We start from the raw sequence: 23,249 nt of genomic DNA on the forward strand, positions 1-23,249 counted from the left end.
TCCTCACTGTGCTTGAATAATGAAAAATGCTGCACGCTAGCAGGGCAGTGGTGATTTCTCAAAATCTGCTGTGCTGCCTTCCCTGATCCTTGGGTTGCAGGCCCAGCAGACTGTGGGTGTGCCGTATGCCCTCCTGAAGTTTTCGTGTCAACAGAAGTTAAGTATTACCTGTTTGGTTCTGTGACTTTGGAAGCATCTCTTGATGTGGGGTGTTGGTTTCTTCCTGTTCAAGAAAATCAATCAAATCCACTTTTAAATAAACTTTCAAAATAAACTTTTAATTTTAGTATGGATTTAGATTTATAAAAATGTTTCATAGACGCCAGATGTGGTGGCTCACTCCTGTAATCCCAGCACTGTGGGAGGCCGTGGCAGGCAGATCACCTGAGGTCAAGAGTTCAAGACCAGCCTGGCCAACATGGTGAAACCCTGTCTCTACTAAAAATACAAAAATTAGCTGGATCCACTGGCATGTGCCTGTAGTCCCAGCTACGCAGGAGGCTGAGTCTGGAGAATCACTTGAACCTGGGAGGTGGAGGCTGCAGTGAGCTGAGACCACGCCACTGTACTCCAGCCTGGGTGACAGAGCAAGACTCAGTCTCGAAAAAAAAAAAAAAAAAAGTTTGCATAGATAATACGGAGAACTGCCATAGATTTCACTGCCATTTTCCACTGTTATTAACATCGTACATTGGTAGGGTATGTTTGTCACAATTTACAAAGCAATATTGACACATTATTGTTAAATAAAGTCCATATTGTATTCTTAGTTTTTTAGTTTTTATCCAGTGTCCTGTTCTGCTCCAGGATACCATATTACCTTAGGTGTCCTGTCTCCTTCCACCTTCTTGGCTGCAACAGTTTCTCACTTTTCTTGTTTCTGATGACCTTGACAGTTTCCAGGAGTATTCTGCAGAACATCCCTCAGTTGCAATTTCTCGTGTGTAGACTGGGGTTATGGATTTAGGGAAGGAAGACCACAGAGGTAAATTACCATTCTCATCATATCAAATCAAGGGCACATGCTGTCAGCCTGACCTTGGTCAGCTGGCTGAGGTCATGTTTGTCGGGTTTCTCCACGGAAGTTACTCTCCCGTCCCTTTCCATACTGTGCTCTTTGGAAGGAAGTCACTTGGCGCAGTCCACTCTTAAGGAGTAGGGAGATATGCTCTGTCTCCTTGAGCAAGAAATAGCTACAAAATTATTTGGAATGCACAAGGCATTTGTCAATCCTTCCCCCTGTATTTATTGATGCAATCATTTATGCCAGTATGATTTGTGGGTATTTATTTTAGACTCTGGGTCATAATCTGATATTATGTTGTTTACTTTGTTACTCAAATGGTTCTAGCTTTGGGTATGGGGGCTTCTTCAGCAAGCTCTGTGCTAATCTGACACCCCCCCTCCACCATCAGTATGTGGGGTATTTTTTTTAGTACTTTCTTACTTTCCAGCACTAAATGCCCCAGGATTATTTTGGTGTATTTCCTATCCCAGTCCTGGAATCAACCATTTCTCCAAGGAGACCTGGTTCCCTTTTTTTGAGAGTGGTATTAGAAACCAATGTCACCACTTCTAGACCCTCTCAGCTGACAGAATAAGGAAATATATGCCTGTGTACTAACTCCTGTATATACACACATCTATATTATAAATATGAAGTTAAGCTTGAGTTCACACAGATGTCTTCAATCTATTACCACATAGATCAAAATGCACTTGTAAAATAAGTACATTTTTTTTTGGGTAGCCTTCTAAATTAAAACCCAAATCACAGGAAATTTGAAACCTAAATTTATTTGTACTAAGGATATTCCAAAGTGTTTTAGCATCTTTGATGAGATGGATGAATATTTTTTTAAAACTGAAAACATAAATTACGTACCTGATTGGAATCATTCTCGCCTATTTGGAATTAGGAAATTTTTTTAAAGTATATGTGCAACTGAGAAAACGGCTCTCTCTGTGGGCCTAGTGATTCTTTATGTATATTTTTACCTCTCTCATTGCCTTGCTGAGCCGCTGAGCCTCTTGAAGCTGAAGGCAGGATTGCCAGGGTCCTGGGCTGGCATTCTCCCGTTTTGCAGCCTCAGGGTCAAAGCAGTAAATATTCAAAGGAAGCAGCAGGTGATGGTGAGGGGCTTCAAGGTCCCCAAGTGAAGACCAGCCTAGCACCCTGCAGGCCTGACCCACTCATGAACCTGTTGTACCACCATACCCAGTGGATTCCCCCCAGCCCGGCGGGGCCCACTTTGGGGAGCTGAATTTCTTTTTTCTCCTCTCCTCTCTCTCTTCTTTCTCTTTCTCTCTTTTTTCTCTTTCTTTCTTCTTTCTTTCTTTCTTTCTCTCTTTCTTTCTTTCTTTCTTTCTTCTTTCTTTCTTTCCTTCCTTTCTTTCTTTCTCTCTCTCCCTCCCTCCCCCTCCCTCCCTCCTTCTCTCTCCCTCTTTCTCTTTCCTTCCTTTCTTCCTCTCTCCCTCTCTTTTTCTTTCCCTTCCTTCCTTCCTTCTTTTCTTTCTTTCTTTCTTTCTTTCTTTCTTTCTTTCTTTCTTTCTTTTCTTTCTCTTTCTTTCTTTCTTTCTTTCTTTCTTTCTTTCTTTCTTTCTTCTTTCTCTCTGTCTTCCTTTCTCTCCCTCCCTTCCTCCTTCTCTCTCCCTCTTTCTTTCTCTATCCTTCCTCCCTCCCTCCCTCTTTCTCTCCTTCCTTCCTTCCTTCCTCCTTTCTTACTTTCCTTCCTTCCTTTCTTCCTTCTCTTTCTCAGAGTCTTGCTCTGTTGCCCATGCTGTAGTGCACTGGCACCCCAGCCACTCACGGCAATCTCCAACTCCTGGGCTCAAGTGACCCTCCTGCCTCAGGCTCCTGAGTAGCTGGGATTACAGATGTGTGCCACCATACCTGGCTCATTTAAAAATTTTTGTAGGGATGAGGCCTTATTATGTTGTCCAGGCTGGTCTCGAATTCTTGGCCTCTAGCAATCCTCCTGCCTTGGCCTCCTAAAGCTGTGGAATTTCAGGCCTGAGCCTCCCGTGGCCCTGAATTTTTAATGTATCCAATTGACCTATAGGGGGAGCCAATTTCTTACCTAGCTGCAGGCATTGCCTAAATGTTCCTAATTTCGAGGAGTTCAGGAGGGGCTGGTTGTGCAGCTCTGGGAGAAGTGTGTTATAGGGAGCCCCTCTGGGTGCTAGTGGGCAGTGGCTGTTCCCAAGCCTTACAGCCCTGTGTGTGGGAACTGATTCTGAGGCCACTTCCCTCCACTTGATCACCTGCTCCCTTCTAGGCAATGGGACTGTCAAACGTGGATGCAGGACGCCCTTCTGCGGTAGAGATATTCCGTGATCCCATGCTCTGAAAATGATGTTCCTCGTGCTCAATGCCCAGCTTTGATGGGCTTCTGTGCCTGTAAGGGGAGTGACATCTGGTGCATGTGCTATATCACACACACACACACAAACACACAGACACACACAAACACACACAGACACACACAAACACAAACACACACACCAACACACACAGACACACACAAACACAAACACACAGAGACACACAAACACACACACAGACACAAAAACACACAAACACACACAGACACACACACACACACAAAAACACACACAAACACAAACACACAGACACACAAACACATACACAAACACACACACAAACACACACATACACATGGTACACACCCCTTCAGGGGGTTCATGGACCACCTCTTGGAACATCTTTGACTCCTAACCAGAGGCCCCTCTTTGTAGAGACTCTTCCAGCAAGCAGGTTGCAGTCCACGGCAGGAGCAAGTGGAGAGACGAGCATTCTTTTAGAGAAGACATGAAGTTGAATTCCTGATCAGTAAGCAGTAAGTTCCATACGCGTGACTTTGGATGATCATTTAATCTCCCTGGATCGGGGATTTCATGTCTGTAAGGTGGGAAGACATCCCTCTGCCATATCTCCCTACTGAGTCATGAGGACCAACTGAGGCCACTCATGCTGATGCACTTTGATGAGTGGGTACCAGAACATGTTCACCAATGGGCACTGTCACCACCCCAGGACTAAACACCACAGGGTGGTCACCTCCCCCCTCCCCACTTTCTTATCATCTGCCGGCACACTTGAGGAGAAGCCATCAGTTTGGAAAGTCTGGAAGCCCCACAGATGCAGCCCCCTCTCTTCCACAAAGCTAGCTGCCCACAAGTGTGGAGCTGTAATGAATGGATGGTCCTCCCAAGGGCAGGCATTTTCTACTCCCCCTTAGGTGTGGGGAAAGAGCAGATATTTCTATCCTAGCAAGTAAGAAAAATATCTCGTTTCCCCACTTTTGTTATAAACAATGTACGACTTGCTTTCTCCTTACTCCTCTTGACCCTCCGCACTGTATACATATTTATATATTATTCATAGTGGATTAAAAATGAATGTGCTCTTTACCACGGCTCTACAGCGCAGTGACAATACAAATTAACGTATGATGTACTTACTTTTCGCATGGCAGTGATGGGAAATGTTGATGGCCTCAAAGCGAGAGGTAGAGAGAGGGGAGTGAGGTGAGACGGGCGGTTGGGGGGGCCCCCATCTGGCCACACCACCAGGGCTCCGAGCCCGGATACAGATAGATGGGGATTGGGAACATTCTGGGAACTGATGTGGCGTCAGTGCTGGAAAAGTCTTCCCAATTCTCTTCTCCCATGGAATGAGGGCTAAGCTCCCAGTGGGTCCTGTGTGCCTGGCCCCTGTTCACCCTCTCCACTGAGCTTCCCCTGTGCCTTGCTGACCTGCTCCTAGGATGCCGCACTGACCCAGGCTTCCTGCTCCTGTGCCTGTGCTCAGGCGTGCCCCTCAGACTGCAGTAGCACTGTCTCTCTTTCCTATCTCCTGGCAACCTCTTTCATTCATCTGTTCCTTTGCTGGAAAAAAAATGCTTGGCGGAAATCTGTGATGTGCCAAGCACCGTGCTGGGTGGTGAGTAACAACAATCATCAAAAAACCCAAACAACCCCAAAATAAAAGCTCAGTCCTTGCCCCCGTGGAGCTGACAGTCTGCCTGGTGGGGAAGACAGCCGTGATTGTTTTATTTGTTCAGCTTCTGCTAGCAGCCGGGCTGAGGAAGAGGTGTGTGCTGGGATGTGTGTCACAGCCATGGTGGTGGGTCTGGGGTCATCCGGGAGACCTTCCCCAGGCAGAGACAACTGCATGGAGGCCTGGAGGATGAGGCTGCAGGAATTGGATGAAGTAGGAGCAGGCAGAGTCCAGATCGAGGAGACGATCAGGGAGGATCGAGCAAAGGTCCCGGGGCAGGAAAGAGCATGATGCATTTGGAGAACAGACAGAAGTCTCCTGTGGCCAGAGTACAGCAAACTATGGGGGCTTTAAGGGAGATGAGGAGGGGGGGATGCTCAGAGGCTCAGATTCCTCCTGGCAGGTGTTACGGGAGCTCCCCATCACCTATACAATATCCCAGCCCGCACTGCCTCCCAGTGCTGTTTGGGACCTGGCCCCCAGCCAACTTAGCTCTGCCTTCTAAATGGGGAGTTCCTTCTGGCAAGAGGCCTCACCCACATCAAATTCTATCTCACATTTGCTGAACTTTCTCCCAGTGAAATGCGCCTGTTAACAGCTTGTTCCTTTGGGCTTTGAAGGTCCTTCGGTTTCCCAGATTCCCCATTCAAATGCCTATGCCCCAAAGAGAGACAGTCCCTTAAGCTTTCATGGTGCTACCTGTGGCAGGAAGCACAGGACAGTGGCACAGGAGGCACTTGCTAAGTCCGTACTTTCAATGAAGAACCAGGTAGAGCTTCCCCTGAGCCAGCTTAGATCAACAGCACGATGACAACATTGGAAACAGCAGCCATGCCAACGACAAGCAGCCGACATCTTGGAGTTCTTCATCATTTGTCAATGTGTCACATACCGTCATCTGATGCTCACAGCACTCCTGTGATATAGGTGTCAGTATTATTGCGTCATTATCAAGGTGTGGAAATGGAAGCCTTGTGTTCCAATGGTTGACCAAGGTCAGAGAGAGGGGAGACTGAAGTTCAAGGTGCTAGTAGCTTAGCAGCCTTACAGAGGAGGGAAACAGTGGTAGGAACCCAAGCTCCTCGGTCCACTTGGGAGAAGGAGGGCCCTGAAAGTAAAGCAAAGGTGCCAGAACAAGAGAGTCCTGGGTCTTCCTGTTTGACCCAAGGCCATCCTGGAGTGTGGTGCTTCTTAGCAGGTTCATCTTGGGAGAGGCCATCGCCTTGATGCTGTTTCCAACGGGGAGCTGGCAGGAGTGGGTGTTCTTACTCTCTTCAGTTCCACCACAGTGGAAGCCTGCTTGACCCAAGTCTGTCTTAATACTTATTCTGCATCTTCAACGCTGATGGACATTAGCATCTTCCTTGCACCTCTAGGAATCCCCGAGTCTAGGACCAGTCAACTAAGATGGCACAGGCAACATGGCTGGTCTTTTGTTTCATTAAAATGAGATAGATGGGCTGGACACAGTGGTTCATGCTTGTAATCCCAGCACTTTGGGAGGCTGAGGTGGGCAGATCACATGAGGTCAGGAGTTCGAGACTAGCCTGACCAACATAGTGAAACCCCACCTCTACTAAAAATACAAAAGTTACCCGGGCATGGTAGCAGGCATCTGTAATCCCAGCTACTTGGGAGGCTGAGGCAGGAGAATCACTTAAACCCGGGAGGCGGAGGTTGCAGTGAGCTGAGATCGCACCATTGCACTCCAGCCTGGGCAACAAGAGTGAGAGTCCATCTCAAAAAAAAAAAAAAAAAAAAATGAGATAGATGGAAGTGTGCAGGCCACTGAGGGGCTGCCTTGTCACCTCTGGGACTGCAGCGGCTTCTCCTCTGGGGATGAGATGGCCTACGTCCGTCTAGAGAGATCTCAATTCCTCTAAACCCACAGCCACCTCAGCAGGAATGTCTTCCGGCGTTGTTCCATGGGCCCCTTTTGCTGCTGCTGCCTTCAGGAGGGTCTCTGCTGTCAGAAATATGTGAAATCCACAGGGACGTATTCAGCAGAGCTCAGCACTTTTTCTTTTTTTTTTTTTTCTGGAGCACTTGCTTATGTTCTCTGACCCAAAGCCAACAGATCCCAGTCTTATTATCATCAGGGGCTTTCACAGGGACAAATGGTAGAGAGACATTTGGAACTTTTTATCCAGATTTACTTGGACTCAGAAATGTGTCATGTCCAACAGTACTGTGCATAGCAACAGCTTTCTGTTTGGGAATAAATGTTCTCATCATCAAAAGATAAGGCTTTCAGTTACATTTGATTCTTGGGAAAATATAATGGCTTCTTCCGGGCCTATCATAGCTTCTCCCAGTCAACTTCCCCAAGGGTGGGCCTTTCATTTCTTCATAGAACTTTCTTCCACATCAGTCTCATGGGAGCCTTTCAGCAAACAACTCAGAAAGATGTGTGTGTGTGTGTGTGTGTCTATAAACAATATTATGGATACAGAATAAAATGCATTGTAAATTGTGTATAAACTAACACATTGTGTGTGTGTGTATGTGTGTGTGAGCTTATAAACACACATTTTAATCATAGTCTTTGTAATAAGTTTAGAGAATGAGGGTGACTAAGTACTTTATATCCATTGGAAATTTGTTTTAAAGCCAAACCTTCTAGGTTCACTGTATCTCAGCTCTCTCATCTGTACAATGGCACTGATGTCATCCCTTGGCAAAATAGTCCAAAGCTCAAATGTTAGGATAAACATGCAAAAATGTATGTGAAAAACTGTGGAATGAAGGCCTTCAGGGTCTTTAGGTACTATCAGTATTATCTACAAAGCTTCTACTTATTAGTTACATTGCAAGATCAGGATTTATTATGATTCTAGCATCATATAGACTTCTTTCTACAAATGGATACGTGCATGGCTTTAGGTGGATTTACATATAGATTTCCATCTCACCTAAGTGAAAATGAAACCAGTTCAATACTAATGTTTTGACCAGTGAAGTATTCAAATCTGCCAGAATTATTATTATACATTTTGACTATTCCCAAGAAACAGAGATTCAAAATATAACCATAGGATAAAATCATGATTAATATTTTAAAATTGATTGGTGGAAAAAATATACTAAGTGCTTTTATACCAAGTTGGCCAAATCAAAAAGGCTTTCATTGCAAATAGAAGTGATATCTGAGGTTCACATTTTAGTTTGCCAGGAGGCATGTTGCATCACTCCTGTGGCAGTATCATTTGTAGGGAGGGTGGCTTCCATGTAGCATAGGATTCATACATGAAATTATTACTTAGTAATGTGACAACAGAAAATACAGTAGAGAGTTGGCTGGGCGCCATGGCTCACACCTGTAATCCCAGCACTTTGGGAGGTTGAGGCGGGCAGATCATGAGGTTGGGAGATTGAGACCATCCTGGCTAACACGGTGAAACCCCGTCTCTACTAAAAAAAATACAAAAAATTAGCCGGGTGTGGTGGCGGGTGCCTGTAGTCCCAGCTACTCAGGAGGCTGAGGCAGGAGAATGGCGAGAACCTGGGAGGCAGAGCTTGCAGTGAGCCGAGATCACACCACCACACTCCAGCCGGAGCAACGAGCGAAATTCTGTCTCAAAAAAAAAAAAAGGAGGAAAATACAATAGACAGTTTTGCTGATGAACAAAAACAACTGAAGAATGGAAGAACCAGTGTCATCCTGGTAAATTGAGGCAGATTTATAAAGGATACTGAGGTTTGATCACTTTGTTTCATAGTGCTGCTGGCCTCTTTGGATCATGGTACCAAAGGTTTTGGTTTTATTTTTTATTTTTATTTATTATTTGGAGTTCTTTACTCAAAAGACTTGTCATATGACAGTGACATTCTCCATCAATTAATTATTCCCATATAATGAATAAACGAATGACTTAGCCCTAGCTTTATCTGAGCCATGGCAATTAGGACAGTGGCCAGCCTTTGTCCATGAACTGCTACAGAGCTGCCCTTCCGTAGAAACGTGGAAAACACTGTCCATGTCAGAGAAGCTTTGGCCAAAGCCTCGAAACATTTCTCAGGTTTCCCAGTGTCTTGCTCCTTCTCTGTGTTGTTTGGGATGACCTTCAGTTGGCTTGTAGGCCTCCAGCTACAAATTGAGCCCGCCTTTTTCTTGCCCAATAGTGTCCACTTCAGAGTAGCTGGAACCCTCTCTCAGTGAGTCGTGGGCATAGCTTCGAGTCCACAGGGATGATAACTTGAAAAATTGGATGGCTGAATCTTGGAGGCTCTGTGTTGTCTCTAAGCTGCTTGGCCAGGAGGATCTACTTGGAGCTCACTGATGCCCAGCTTAGCCCTGACTTAGATTCACCATTAAGGTAGGGAGAATGGGCGTGGCTTTGCCCATCCCATTGCCTCTGATTGGCATTCTAATTCCATCCTATGCCCTAACTCCCAGGTCATGAAGAACAGGGACCATTTGCATTTTTTTGTACAATCGTAAATTTGCATTAGAAATATGTCTAGTTGTCCTTCCCCTCCCAACCCAGGGCCTTCCCTAGGTGAGCAAGCCCTTAAGGTGAAAAGGGTGGCAAGACAGCAAGTGGGCAGTCACCCTGGGGACTCCTTCTCTTACCTGGCAATCATGGCACCGGCCCCTGGTGCTAGCGGTGCTCTTCCTCGTGTGGTTGGCTGTCAGGAAGGGCCAACAGCAAGTGCACTATTCTTGTACTTTATTTTGTTCTTAACTCTGAAGTCTGTAGATTTGCAAATTGGCTTCTTGAAGTGGGAAGGTTGATCAAATTCAGCCTTGTGTTAGGGACAACAGTAGAAACAGAAGAAGCAGAAGCACTATCCAAAACTGTATAATTCCTGGCCGGGCATGGTGGCTCACGTCTGTAATCCTAGCACTTTGGGAGGCCAAAGTGGGCAGATCACCTGAGGTCAGGAGTTTGAGACCAGCCTGGCCAACATGGAGAAACCCCATTTCTACTAAAAATACAAAAATTAGCTAGACATGGTGGTGCATGCCTGTAATCCCAGCTACTCGGGGAGTCTAAGGCGGGAGAATCGCTTGAACCCAGGAGGCGGAGGTTGCAGTAAGCTGAGATCATGCCACTGCACTGCAGCCTGGGAAACAGAGCGAGACTCCGTCAAAAAAAAAAAAAAAAAAGAAAATCCAAAAATGTATAATTCCTTAGAAAAAGGCAAGGTGATACAAGAAGATAATAAATAGTTCATGCCTACCTGCTTTGTGCCAGGTACTGGGCTTGGCATTCATAACACTGAGATGGTGATGGTCCTTGCCCCAGGAAGTCACAGCCTTTTGGGAGGACCAGTACCTACACTCAGGCCCACAAAGCAGGCATCCCGCTGATGAAAGCCTGAATAGAGAAGTTGGTTTGAGCCTGCAGAGAATGAAGTGGCATTTCAGAGAGAGGGTAGACAAGCAAGGCTGTGGAGGTACTGCACAGTGACATCTACGTGCAGAGACCATCTGATGTTCGGTTTGGTGTGGGCAAAAGGGGTTGTACTGTAGCGTGGAATGGAAAGGTGATTTAGGATTGAGCCATGAAAGTCCTGTTATTCCTTTGGAGGCCAGTGGCCATCAAAGATTTGGGGCAAAGAAATCACAGGCTGAGCTTCTGCTTTAGGCACTCGTTCTGCTGTCCCTGGGAAGGACAGGCTGGAAGTGGGAAACTGGAAGCATGAAGGCCCCCTGCGGACTGCCATGTTCATAGTCTAGACAATAATCAGTACACTCTGGACCTGGTTCTGAAGTCAGCATTGCAAAGGAAAAGATTCAACAGGTAGAATGGATTAGTCCTGGACACCAGTTGGTTATGAGGGAACAAAGAGGCAGTGAACTCCAGAAGCCCAACAAGAAGCAAGAATTTAGCACTGGGTGCAATTCAGTGGGAAAGTGAGCTTCTGCTTCCAACGTTGCATTGGCTTCCTGTTTTTCAAGAACAACATTGTTTTGCTAAATAGACACAGGACTGCTATTACTGCTTTAGAAAAAGTGCTGAATATGTTTGTTTGTTTTCTGGAGCCAATGATGGAGCTCTCCATTTATTTACTTGTTTCTTTTTTTGAGCAAATGAAACCCAGCTCTGGGCCCTGACCTCTCTGAGTGCTGGGTGAAACAGCACACGAAAGCTTCCAGGAATGGCTCATCAACAGCTTCCCGGAAGCAGGGGAGATGCCATTGCTTCAGAATAACTTCCCCAGTCAGATGTTTTACCAGTTCCTTGAGATGGTAGAGTCTGTGCATGGCTGTGATGCATCAGGGTAGAGATGTTGCGCTTGGAGGATTAGGTGAACTTCTGCAAGAATCCATCTCCTGTTCGAAATTACAGTCTTTCTAGGAAGGTTTCGTTTCAAGAGTCACTATTCAAAATCTACCTTCTTTAAAACTCATGCTGGCCTTGATTACCTGTTCATCTTTCTCCTGGTCCCCACAACTTCCGCTGCTGCCCCTGAGACCCTCAGACTCTAGAAATCCCCCAGCTCAGCCCTTCCAACTCTGCCTAAGAGCAAGACTTGGGTGACACCCCTCACTCAACCCACCCCCAAACACATGCTCCCTTGCCATTCTTGGTTTGCTCAACAATAAAGAGTTAATGGGAGGATAAGAACATGAAAGGGCTTTGCCCTGAGGCCTGAGTCAGACTCCCAGATGGAAGGATTTATGGTCTTTGTGCAGAATTGGGGTCAGCAAAGTGTAGCTCGTGGGCCAAATTGAACTATTGTCTGGTTTTTTGTTTGTTTGTTTCTTCTTTGTGTTTGTGAAAGGGTCTTGCTTGTTGTCCAGGCTGTAGTGCACTGGCACCATCATAGCTCACTGCAGCCTCAAACACCCGGCTCGAGTGATCCTCCCGCCTAAGTCTCCTGAGGAGCTGGGACCACAGGCATGTCCCTGGCTAATTTTTAAATTTTTTTGTACAGACAGTCTCACCATGTTGCCCAGGCTGATCTCAAACTCTTGGGCTCAAACGACTGACTTGCCTCAGCCTCCCAAAGTGTTGGGATTCCAGGTGTGAGCCACTGTGCCCAGCAATTGTTTGTTTTTATATAGTCTGTGAGCTAGGAATGGTTTTTCCATTTTTTTAGTGTTTAGGAAAAAAACTCAAATGAGAATAATAGTAGTTCACCCCACATGAAATTGATATAAAATTTAAATTTCAGTGTCCATAAATAAAGTTTTGAATTTCATCAATAAAAAGTTGAGGAATATTTGTTTCCTGTCTTGTTCTCTAAATACCTACACAATATCTTGGATTTTGCCTCTTTGCCTGCAAATCTGGAACTATTTACTATTTAACCCTTTATAGAAAAAAATTCAGGTATGGGGAGGCTTATCTTCAATTACCTAGAAAGTCTGGGTTCAAAACTCTAGCTAGAGCCTGGTGTGGTGGCTTGCACCTGTAATCTCAGCTGCTTAAGAGGTTGAAAAAGGAGGCTCCCTTGAGGCAGGAGCTTGAGACCAGCCTAGGCAACATAGCGAGATCCTGCCTCTAAAACAAACAAACAAAATTGCTGGGCATTGTGGTGTACCTGTAGTCCCAGCTACTCTGGAGGCTAAGGTGGGAGGATGGCTTGAGCCCAGGAGTTTGAGGCTGCAGTGAGATATAATCGCACCACTGCTCTGCCAGCCTAAGGTGGGAAATGAGACTTCATCTCTAAAAACAACAACACAAATATTCAGGGATGGGAAGAGCTTCTAAATCTTAGCTTATGTGCCTGATGTATCGGCTGCTTTTCTAACCCTTACTATTTGATTTTTGCAAAGTAATAATAATATTGATCATACTGGTGATTGCAGTTATGATCCTTTGAGCCCTGGGGGCCAGGAAGGTGTGAGCAGCAGTGCTGACCGGCCACTCTTTCTGCCCACAGGTCACAGGCCTTTCCAGTGCCGCTACTGTCCCTACAGTGCCTCTCAGAAGGGGAACCTGAAGACCCATGTCCTCTGCGTCCATCGCATGCCTTTTGACAACAGTCAGTATCCCGACCGCAGGTTCAAGCGCTCCAGGGTCGACTCGGAGGCTTCTGGGAATTTCGAGGAGCCTACAGCTGTCAAGGCGGGGAGCTCTGCAGACCTCACGGAAGAGGGCGGCAAGGGCCAGGAGGAGACCAACTGAGCAGACCAACCTGTATATTGCAATAGTATTTTACACAGTTTTAACATTATGCATCTGGTAAAAGTTTGCTAACTGCATTCCAAGGGGAAAAAATCATGTACAACCCCTCAATAGTGTATAGAACATTTAAAAAATTTTAAAAGATATCTATATATATATTAAAAAAAAATTCCCCAGCCCTTGAAAATGGCTGCTAAACTGTTACCCGGCAACAAGTACTTCCAAAACAATGCAGGTGGGAGAAAAGCGATTTCAAAAATTCTTGGTGCCCTCCGAGCTGGAGAGAGCTGGGGGCCCTTCCAACTCGAAAGTCGTTTTTGTCCAAAAATAATGCTCTTAACCGAAAAACGATACCATCTAAATGATTTAGTGTTGCGTTGAAGATGGAGGGGCTGTGTTTTCGTTGTTGGAAACACCTCTATAATCTGACACCAGCTGCTGTCATTTGCCTAGAACCCTAATGAGATGTGTCGGGAGGCAGCTGCGGTGCCAGTCAGACTGGAGCGGTCACTGCAGAGAAAATCAATTCACGTGGTGTTGTAACTGCACTCTTGGAGAAACCTTAGACGGCCCGCAGCCAGCGCCAGGGCTGACCGGCACTGCAGAGGATTGAGATCTTAAATGCGCATTTTTACAAAATACACAGCCAAATGAAATCAATGATCAGGAAGTGTCTGCAGACAAACGTCCATTGCAGGTTTGATGAGTAATTCCTTTTTTTAGATCAAATTGTTCTTGGTGGTCTTTTTTTCTTTTTTTAAAAAAAATTTTGGATGAAGAAGGAAGTTGCTATTAAAAAGTAGGGTACATTACATAAAATGTTGTTAGAAAAACTAGCTAACCCCATCCATAGAAGATGCTGGTGAGCAATTAAAATTTAGGTAATAATAGAAAGATTTTTTTATTATGATTTTTAAAATTTTACTTGAATGAAGGCTGCTCCAGTCCTTAATATCAGATTTTTTTTCATGTGTTGGTTTTTATAAGTGTCACAGATATGAAGCAAGATTTTCTTCTCCAGCAAGCTCTTATGAAATAGCTTGTATTAAAATATGAATCTAAACATCCTGCTCTCTATCTCTAATGATGAAAACTGTTTGAGTTAAAATGTCTGTTTTTGTAAAACAAATGTGTTCTATATTTTTGTAGATTTTAGATTTTCTACTGATTGGATACTCCAAATTTATCAAGTTCTGCACCACACAGAAGGAGATTTTGAGTGTCAATAATGAAACACTTAACTCATTAAAAAAATGATTTAAGAAGACTAGTTAAAGGTTTATTCTTGAATCTGCTAGCATGGTGTAAAGTTGAGCCTTTTAACATGCTTCCTTTGAGTGACGTGAAATTGGTGCTGTTGCTTGTGGTGGTAGAGAAGTATGAAAGTATTAACTTCTAAAACAAAATCATTCAGACTTAAAAAAAAAAGTCAATATTTCCTTGCAGGCTGGGAGCACAGATTAAACCCCAGGGCCTTAAAAACTTCAGCTCTGCCTACAGCAGTTTACAAAAATACTAAACTGCAATCAATGTAAATAAAATTCTTAGTGCTATCCTGAGACCAGAAAGAATCTCAGGCTAATAAGGAATCCGGTTTGCATATGCTGTCAAAAGGGTGTCATCTAACCGAGGTTTCAGTGTAAATGAGGTCGCTGTGCAACTTGGACCCATCTGGCATAGAGCAAGCTGCTTTCTTGTTTTTCTAGTATAGTTCTCACTGCCTTACTTAAATCGAGTTGATAAACTTAATGCAACTGTTTCTATGATCCTAGAGAAAGGACTGAAATGTTATTGAAAACTTTCCGACTGTAGTAAGCTTTAGGATTTTAACTGCACTACTGTGTTTGGTGACTGTGCCAGTCCCTTGCTTTCTGTGTTTGCTCTGCCTTTGGTATCTTAGCAAAGAAAAATTAAAAAAAAGAAAAAAAAAGATGAAAAAAAGAAAAAAGAAAAAAAAGAGGAAAAAAAAGTGGGGGAAAAAATGAGAGCCACATTCCATTTCTAGCACTTTGGGAGCTCTTTCAGTATTTTTTTGTGTCTTTTCAGCATCCTCAGATGCGACAGGCAATAATTCTGTTTGTGACACTGGGAACATCCCCTCTTCTTTGTGGCGTGTGTGTTGATTCCATTTTGTCCAGTGCTACTGTCCTTCTTCCCCCTCTGACACAGGCCTTCTTTCCAGAACATTTGTAACTTGTAATACAAACAAGTGACAGCCACAGTGATGCAGCGTCAGTTTCTGAATGTCATCAGGTTCTCATATCTAAACATGTCAAGTTTTTTCCCTGTAACTTCTGTAGTCTGTGATGCTGGTCATAATACTGTCTACATTCCTACGCAAAGAAAAAAAAATCTATCTTGGAGGAAATCTGAGATCAATAGGAGTAGAGGATTTTGTTGCTATGCTTGTAACAAGTAGAAAACTTTGTATTTAAAGTTTATTCTTGGTCATTATTTATTATTATAATACATCAGTTGACAGAACTTTATTCTGGTATAGAAAGTATTAAAAGTTGTTTTTTCAGCAATGACTGTTTTCTTTCTGCTGTTAGAATAAAATGTCTTTGAAGCAGCCCAGTTTTATCCAGTGTTTTACGCAATAAAACCTCTACCTCTGGGAAAAAAAATCACATCTTTTCCTACTCGCTTATGTTTACTAGGAGGAGTAAAACATATTTTTGCAGGTTTGTCAGACTTCGGCAAGACATTGTCAAACTCCATGTATAAAAAGCCCTGTACTGGGCAGGGCGCGGTGGCTCACACCTGTAATTCCAGCCCTTTGGGAGGCGGACCATCTAAGGTCAGGAGTTCAAGACCAGCTTGACCAATATGGCAAAACCCTGTCTCTACTAAAAAACACAAAATTGGGGTGGGTCAAGTCTGTAATCCCAGCACTTTGGGAGGCTGAGGCGGGTAGATCACCTGAGGTCAGGAGTTCGCGACCAGCCTGGCCAACATGGTAAAACCCCGTCTCTACTAAAAATACAAAAATTACCTGGGTGTGGTGGTGCATGCCTGTAGTCCTAGCTACTTGGGAGGCTGAGGCAGGAGGATCGCTCAAATCCAGGAGAAGGAGGTTGGAGTGAGCCGAGACGGCGCCATTGCACTCCAGCCTGGGCTACAGAGGGAGGCTCTGTCTCGTGCAAAACAAAACAGAACAAAAAGCGTGGTAGGGTCCTGCAGTACTAATGGTCCTCTTAGGCCTGTGCTTTTTCAAGCTGAGTCGATCTCTATGCCACATACATAGTGTGTGAGTGGGGATGTGTGTGTGCGTGTGTGTGCACATGCATATGTGAACTATGCTTCTTTAAATGTTTGCAGACATGCGGTGCAGTAAGGTAAAGTCTATGGAAATACTAATGCTCTTCGTATTACAGTAATTATATAAGGCACTTAGAGCATTGGGATCTATTATTTCCCTTTACTGGTAGAAAGTCTTCTTTTTTTTTTAAGTCATTAAATGCAAGGGAGTCTTTTACGTCCAAATTATCAGAGGATAATCTGAATTCTTCCTCTAGAAGAAAAGGAAAAGAACAAAGGATGACAAAGTGTCTGGTAGCAGGGGCTACTGTGAACGCAGAGCTCCGACACAGAGTTGAGAGGGTTTGAAGCGCGTGCTCAACCCAGGATGTGAAGAGCTTCTTTTTGATTTGTTTTGTTGTTTTATTTTGGTCTCAAAACAAGCTAGGATAGTGCATGCTGCCGTTCTGGAATATAGAGGGCCCACCGAAATGTCACAAGCAAAGACATCTGCCAAATTGTATAGAAATTTGTCAGTTTACCATGTTTCTTTCAGGGTGTGAGACTGTGTCCTTGGGTGGGAGCAGATGACTTGAATGGAATCATCGTCAGTTCTGACTGTCTGCTGTTATGAATAACAAAGGTGAGTTAAGGGGTTGTAGTCAGGAGGTCAGGAAGTAAATCCATGCGGGAGAGAAGACTGGAATGCAGAAGGTTGAGTTAGGGATTCTAACATCTACCCACACCACATCCATGATGGAACTCAAACCCACCAGAGCCACACAAGACACCACAGTGGCGAGAAGAGAGTTGGAACAATCAGGGCTTAAGTGGGTTGCACAGCGTGCCACTCTGATGGGAGGGGGCGCCGTGAGATCTCAATAACTGCACATCATCGCCAAGAGGAAGGTGACATTAAATTTTCTGAGTTTTCAAGGTGTACTGGACACCTGGATTTTGTATTAAGTCTTCCAGTTTTTCGCTGTTGGCTCAAAATTTATTTTTAAAAACCACATATGAATGAATAAACAGAATGTGGTACCACCAAAGAATGGAATATTATTCTGCCATAGAAAGAAACCTGAGATGTGGTACAACATGGATGAACCTAGAAAACAGTGAGAGAAGCCAGTTACAAAAGGTTGCATATGATAGAATTCCATTTACATGAAATGTCTAGAATAGTCAAATCCACAGAGACGGAAGTAGATTAGTGCTTACCAGGGACTGGGGGAGGAGAGAATGAACAGTGACAGCTAATGAGTATGTGGTTTCTTTTTGAGGTGGTAAAAGTGTCCTAAAATTAGATAGTTATGGTGGTTGTCCTTGGTGTCACTTGGTGAACATGCTAAAAAACACTAAATTGTGCACTTTAAAAGAGTGAATTTTATAGTATGTGAATTATATCTCAATTAAGCTCTTATAAAAAATAAAACTGTGGGGAGGAGGCATTTTTTAGAGGTAACAATATATATTTCCGTCATTACATTGTTGAGTTCTCAAACAGCTATAGATAATTGACAGATTAGTATAGTACAAATAATATAAAATTTGGGGTGTAATGGCTTAAATTTGAACCCTAGCTTTATTACTTACTGGCTGAATGATGATCTTGAACAATTTTTTTTTTTGAGACAATGTCTCACTCTGTCACCCAGGCTGGAGTGCTGTCGTACCATCATAGCCCTCTGAAGCCTTGAACTCTAAGGCTTAACCAATCCTTTCGCCTCAGCCTCCTGAGTAGCTGGGACCACAGGGGCATGCCACCACGCCCAGTTAGTTTTTAAATTTTTATAGAGATGGGGTCTTGCTATGTTGCCCAGTCTGGTCTTGAACTCCTGCGCTCAAAGGATCCTCCTGCCTCTGCCTCCCAAAGTGCCGGGATTATGGGCATAAGCCAATCTTTAACAATTTAACTGTTCTCAGCTCATTGATAGTATCTGTAAAATTATGACAATTAAGTGCTGTACATAGGGAAATCATATGCACATTTTGTGAAGTACTCTACAAATGCTAGGTATTGTGATCATTGTGGCATAATGAGTTATGGATGAATTTAAGATTAATTTCACATGCACAAAAAGCTAGACCTTGATAAAATCCTCCTGCTTTGTAAAGGTCCCCTAATGGTCAGGTGGCTGGGATTCCCCACATCCATCCCCTTCACAAAAGATGACCCTAGACAAAGATCTTCAACTGCTGTTTTCTAATTTCCTCATTTGAAAAATCTGAGTATTAACAACTCTCTTGTCACTCACAGGGGTAGTAGCAAGATGGCTGGGGAAAGGGGAGGGATGAAATGGGAAAAAGATTAGTCTCAGTGGTAGATGTTATTCCACTCACTTGTTTAACACATATTTACAGAAGACCTACTGTGTTCTAGGCATTGGGGTACAGGCCAGAGAGAGACATACCGGTAAGTTAGGGATCATGTCCAGAGATCACTGTCTTAAGGGGAAAACAGACTTTAATTTCATAATCACACAAATAAATATAAACTATCTGGAAGAGGAGATTCAAGGAGAACAGTAATTCCCCATGCAATGGAAGCCGATGATTTGCTGAGGGATGGAGGAGGGAGGGCCAGGCAGTGGAAGCAGTGCAAAGCCAATGTTCAGTGCAGACAGGACTCTCAAGTCCTGCCTCGGCCTCTCAGGAGCTGTGTGGCCCTGCTAGATCATTCCATTTCCCTAAATCTGCTGCTCCTTTATAAAGTGGAACGTCGCAGTGCCAACAGCAAAGACTCTTTTTGAGGTTAAATGAGATAGTACATGTAACAGCTATGGAGAGAACAAGCCAGATGCTGCCATATCCAAAGGACGGTTCTCAAAAGTGACAGTGTCTGGAAACCCACGAGGACACGGAAATGGTGATGCCTGCTGCAGACACATGGCTTTCTCATCCTAATCACCAAGGGCCAATGTAGTGTGAGCCACATGACTTCTTCAGCACGTTACCTCTCACATCCCAATGCCTCATGCCCTTGGGAAGGAGTGGGTGAAAGTGTCCTGGGGCCAATTCAGGGTCTTTATGGCTCTGTCCATGGGTGTGGCCACCCTGAAGCAGCACAGTTTGCTGGAAGTGTTTCTAGAGGGTGATCAACCATCCTGGTTTCCCTGGGACTGAAGGGTTTCCCAGGACATAGTACTTTTAGTGCTAAAACCAGGGTAGTCCTGGACAAACACAAATATTCCCCCTAGGTCTAAGCCGGCTTCCTTTAAAAGCACGTGTCTTGTTTTCGCCAAGCCAAGGTTATGGCTGTCCCTGAGCTGGGAGGCCAGTGTGAGGCCCAGTATGAGGGGGAAGCCATGGCTCCAGGGGGCCCACAGTATGGGCTTTGGCACTGGGAGACTTGGATTCAAAGCTTTTCTGCCACAGCACCTTTGCCACAAAGATGAAAGTGACATGGTACCCAAAATACTTAGCGTGGCACCTGGCACGTGGTCATTATTTTATCCATTCTCATTGAGTGACTGAATGAATCTTTGTTGCTGCTTCTTACCCAGGTGGGAAATGGCTCAAATATGAATTTCTCTTCCTAGCAGCTAGAAGCTTCTGAGCTGCTGATATCCGGCATTAAGATGCTATTTTGTGCTGAAACTTTTATAAAGACGATAACCCTGCTGTCTCCTGTAGTTTGGGATTTGCGCACTTCCCCCTCTCTGTTTAACATCTGTATTGTAACAGTATATTACGAAAACCTCACCTGGTGTATTGTAAGCACAATCCCAAGGAAATTAGTATTAAATATTGTGATCTTCATTTCAAGATAGAAGGGCTGGGCACGTTCCACCAAACTGGAGGTATGTTTCCATAGGGAAGGAGAAAAATTCATGGTGTAATACAATATTAAAAATGTCACCCAGCTGAGTATTCCATGTAGAAGCTTGTGTAGAGTTTTAATCTCTTCACCTGTTGGTGCTAAGAGAAAACAGAGAGATGGGGTGGGGGAGGGAGACCAGGACGGAGAGGAAGGGCTTATGAGAACAGGGAAATCACAAGCAAAGAGGAGGGGGAAAATTTAAATGATCCCAGACCAAACTGTTTTGCTGTTAATACAGAAATACAGTGCAAGACACATTTAATGGGCTCTATTTTTTATTATACTATGCTGAATAATTAAGTTTGAGGCTAAGTGTCACATGGATTTATCTTTTAATTAAAAAAGCATGGTTCACGCATATTTGAGTGGTAGTCCAAATAAATGCAATATAGAAATTTATGTTTGTTTATCTAGGTGTTAATTACCTAGAGATTGTTCTGGATTACTTCTTTTTATAAAGTGTCATAGGCTCGTGTCAGAACGAATAAAGCTTGGCCGTGGAACCTTATCAATTTGCTAACTATAGTGCCGGTCTGACCTGAGCAGGGGGGAGCAGGGGAAAACTTTAGGGCTTGTTATGTATACACACGCCCCCATTCAACCCACACCAAATAAAACAGTCGTTTTAGAAAATATTCCTAGGACATAAAGGCACAAATATATCTTCATTGTTTTACAGCCTCTTGTCCACAGCTATTTATAAAACATGTGATTATTTATGCGTTGGGTTATGAGAAGTTCGCTGGGAGATGCCGTGAAGGAGGCTCTATCAATCCAGTTACCTGGTGCCCTGGAGAGGCGGAGGGAGGGCTTCCAAGTGGAAACTGGGCTGGGACAGGAAGTTGGCTACTGTGATTTGTCTAACATGTGTCAACCTCCTGGTTGCTCCCAGAAAAGCCAGACAGAGGGATGACAAAGTTGAGGGTTAGAGGTCACATTAAAAAAAAAAAAATCATGAATGTACACTGAGAAAGTGAAACCAGAAGCCCCTAAAAATTGTTCATCATACCTTGAGGCAGCCCCTGCCTTTTTCTTTGTTTACAAAGTGATTTTGGGGTTGCAGGAATGGCTCGGAAGAAAACGAGGGTTTTGGCCAAAAGGTTCTACTTTAAAGAAATAGATTTTGTAAGGGCAAGAAGAATTCCAGACAGAGCTGGGAGTGTCTAAGTTGGGTGCCCGCTTTTGTTGGGGAGGTTTGTTTCCCTTGCGTTTTCTGCCTTGCTTGTCTTCTTTCTCATGCGCACCACGCCTCCATTTTTGGCAATCAGATACCAGAAAATCAATAAAAGTAACTGCGGGTCCCTGTGGGCTGCACCCGGCTGGATGGACTGTTCTCCTGGGGTGCAGGAAAGCCTGGGGAAGACAGGCACTGGTATTCAACTGTGCTCGCTTCTTTCCAGCTGGAGTCGAGGCGAGCCATCGAGACCCCCAAACAGCAAACTCTCCTACCATGGAAGCTCTCTCCTGGGTAGGGTTTCATTTTCATTTTGTGTTTCCTTCCTCTTGGAGCCCGTGCGGACTGGTGGGGCGGCTCACTGTCAGCTCCGTGATCCCGGCTTGGCTGCGCGCCTGGAGAGGTGCGCCCGGGCCAGGCGCAGAGCGGGGCGCGGCGCCAGGCGGGGGCGCCCGGGGCCTGCGTGTCGCCGCGGGTGGGGGCGGGTGTCCTCGGGCGCAAACCCGCTGAGACCTCGGGCTCTGGACCAGCCCCGTGGTTTCGAGGGATCAAAGCAAAAAAGACCTTTGGCCGCAAAGGGAGAATGCCCTGAGCCAGACCATCCCTAAGGACTCGTCTTTTGGTGAGGAAGGGGACGCCTGGGCCCGAATGGGGCGCGCTGTGGCCCGGCCCACCGCTGAGGGCGCGCGGGTCCTGCGCGGCGCCTGCTGCTCACCGCATTACTCGGACAAGGATCAGAGCCTCTTATCTTTTAAATTATTAACACTTAACTGTTTTCCTCCCCAAATCGCTGCCCATTTCCTCCCCAGGATCACTGCCTTTATCAGAAATTGGGCCCTGGCAGCACCGGGGGGTGAGGTGGAGGCACCGCTGGGAGGAGCTGGGCAATCTTTTGTGCTTGAGTCATGCCAAGTACTGTGCTGGGTACTCGGGACGCCGCGAGGACAGGAGAAGAGGGTTCTGTGTCCTCCTATACCCCCTGCCCAGTCACAGCAGAATTCAACAAATGAGGCAATTCCAGAGTAGACAAAGCTTTAGAAAGTGGGGGTCAAGTAATGCTCAAAGAAGGCCCTTAGTGCTGAGTTCTGAGAAGCACTTGCTGGCTGCCAGCAGATGCCCCGAAGCCTTGTTCCAAAAGAGAGCCCTGAACCAAGAGCGGAGTGGGAGGTGTGGGCTTTAGAGGTGGTCAGGCAAGGGGTCCCACAGGGCTTTGGAAAGAGGCCATTGGGCTGGAAATGACACAGAGGAGTCCACGTGGCCACGTGATATTGGAATATCGGGTTTTTAAAAAATTAATTGAGCTGAAATTCACATAACATAAAATTAACTATTTTAAAGTGTACAATTCAGTGGCATTTAGTACATTTTAAGTTCCTATTTTCATTACCCCAAAAGAAAACCCCAGGCCAGGCACGGTGGCTCACGCCTATAATCCCAGTACTTTGGGAGGCCTAGGCGGGTGGATCACTTGAGGTCAGGAGTTCAAAACCAGCCTGACCAACATGGTGAAACCCCGTCTCTACTAAAAATATAAAAAAGTTAGCTGGGTGTTGTGGCGGGCTCCTGTAATCTCAGCTACTCAGGAGGCTGAGGCAGGAGAATCACTTGAACCCTGGAAGGAGAGGTTGCAGGGATCACATCACTGCACTCCAGCCTGGACGACAGAGTGAGACTCCGTCTCAGAAAAATATTTAAAAAGAAAAGAAAAGAAAACCCCAAACCCGTTCACCAGTTATTCCCCATTCCCCTTTCTCCCCAGCCCCTGGCAGCCACCAGCCAGCTTTCTGTCTGTACAGATTTACTGATTCTGGATATTTTATATATGTGGCATCCTACAATATGTGACCTTCTGTGTCTGGCTTCTTTCACTCAGCATCATGTTTTTGCGGTCCAGCCACTTGGTAGCAT

General features: G+C 45.0%; 1 protein-coding gene across 14 annotated transcripts in view; it reads left to right on the forward strand.

Moving 5' to 3' along the window:
• ZNF536 (zinc finger protein 536) overlaps positions 1–15,676 on the forward strand; it is a 487,963-nt gene extending 472,287 nt beyond the window's left edge. For 10 of the 14 annotated variants that reach the window (XM_055235799.2, XM_055235801.2, XM_055235800.2 and 7 more), the window contains one exon: positions 12,860–14,624. In XM_055235799.2, coding sequence (XP_055091774.1) covers positions 12,860–13,104 — 245 coding nt within the window. In that variant the 3' untranslated portion in view covers positions 13,105–14,624. Of the gene's footprint in view, positions 1–12,859 lie in introns of all 14 variants that reach the window. The other 4 variants (XM_055235795.2, XM_055235794.2, XM_055235806.2 and 1 more) reach the window with 3 other exon arrangements.
• Positions 15,677–23,249: the final 7,573 nt, after the last annotated feature.

Source organism: Symphalangus syndactylus, chromosome 13, assembly GCF_028878055.3.
Source record: "Symphalangus syndactylus isolate Jambi chromosome 13, NHGRI_mSymSyn1-v2.1_pri, whole genome shotgun sequence".
NCBI lineage: Eukaryota > Metazoa > Chordata > Mammalia > Primates > Hylobatidae > Symphalangus > Symphalangus syndactylus.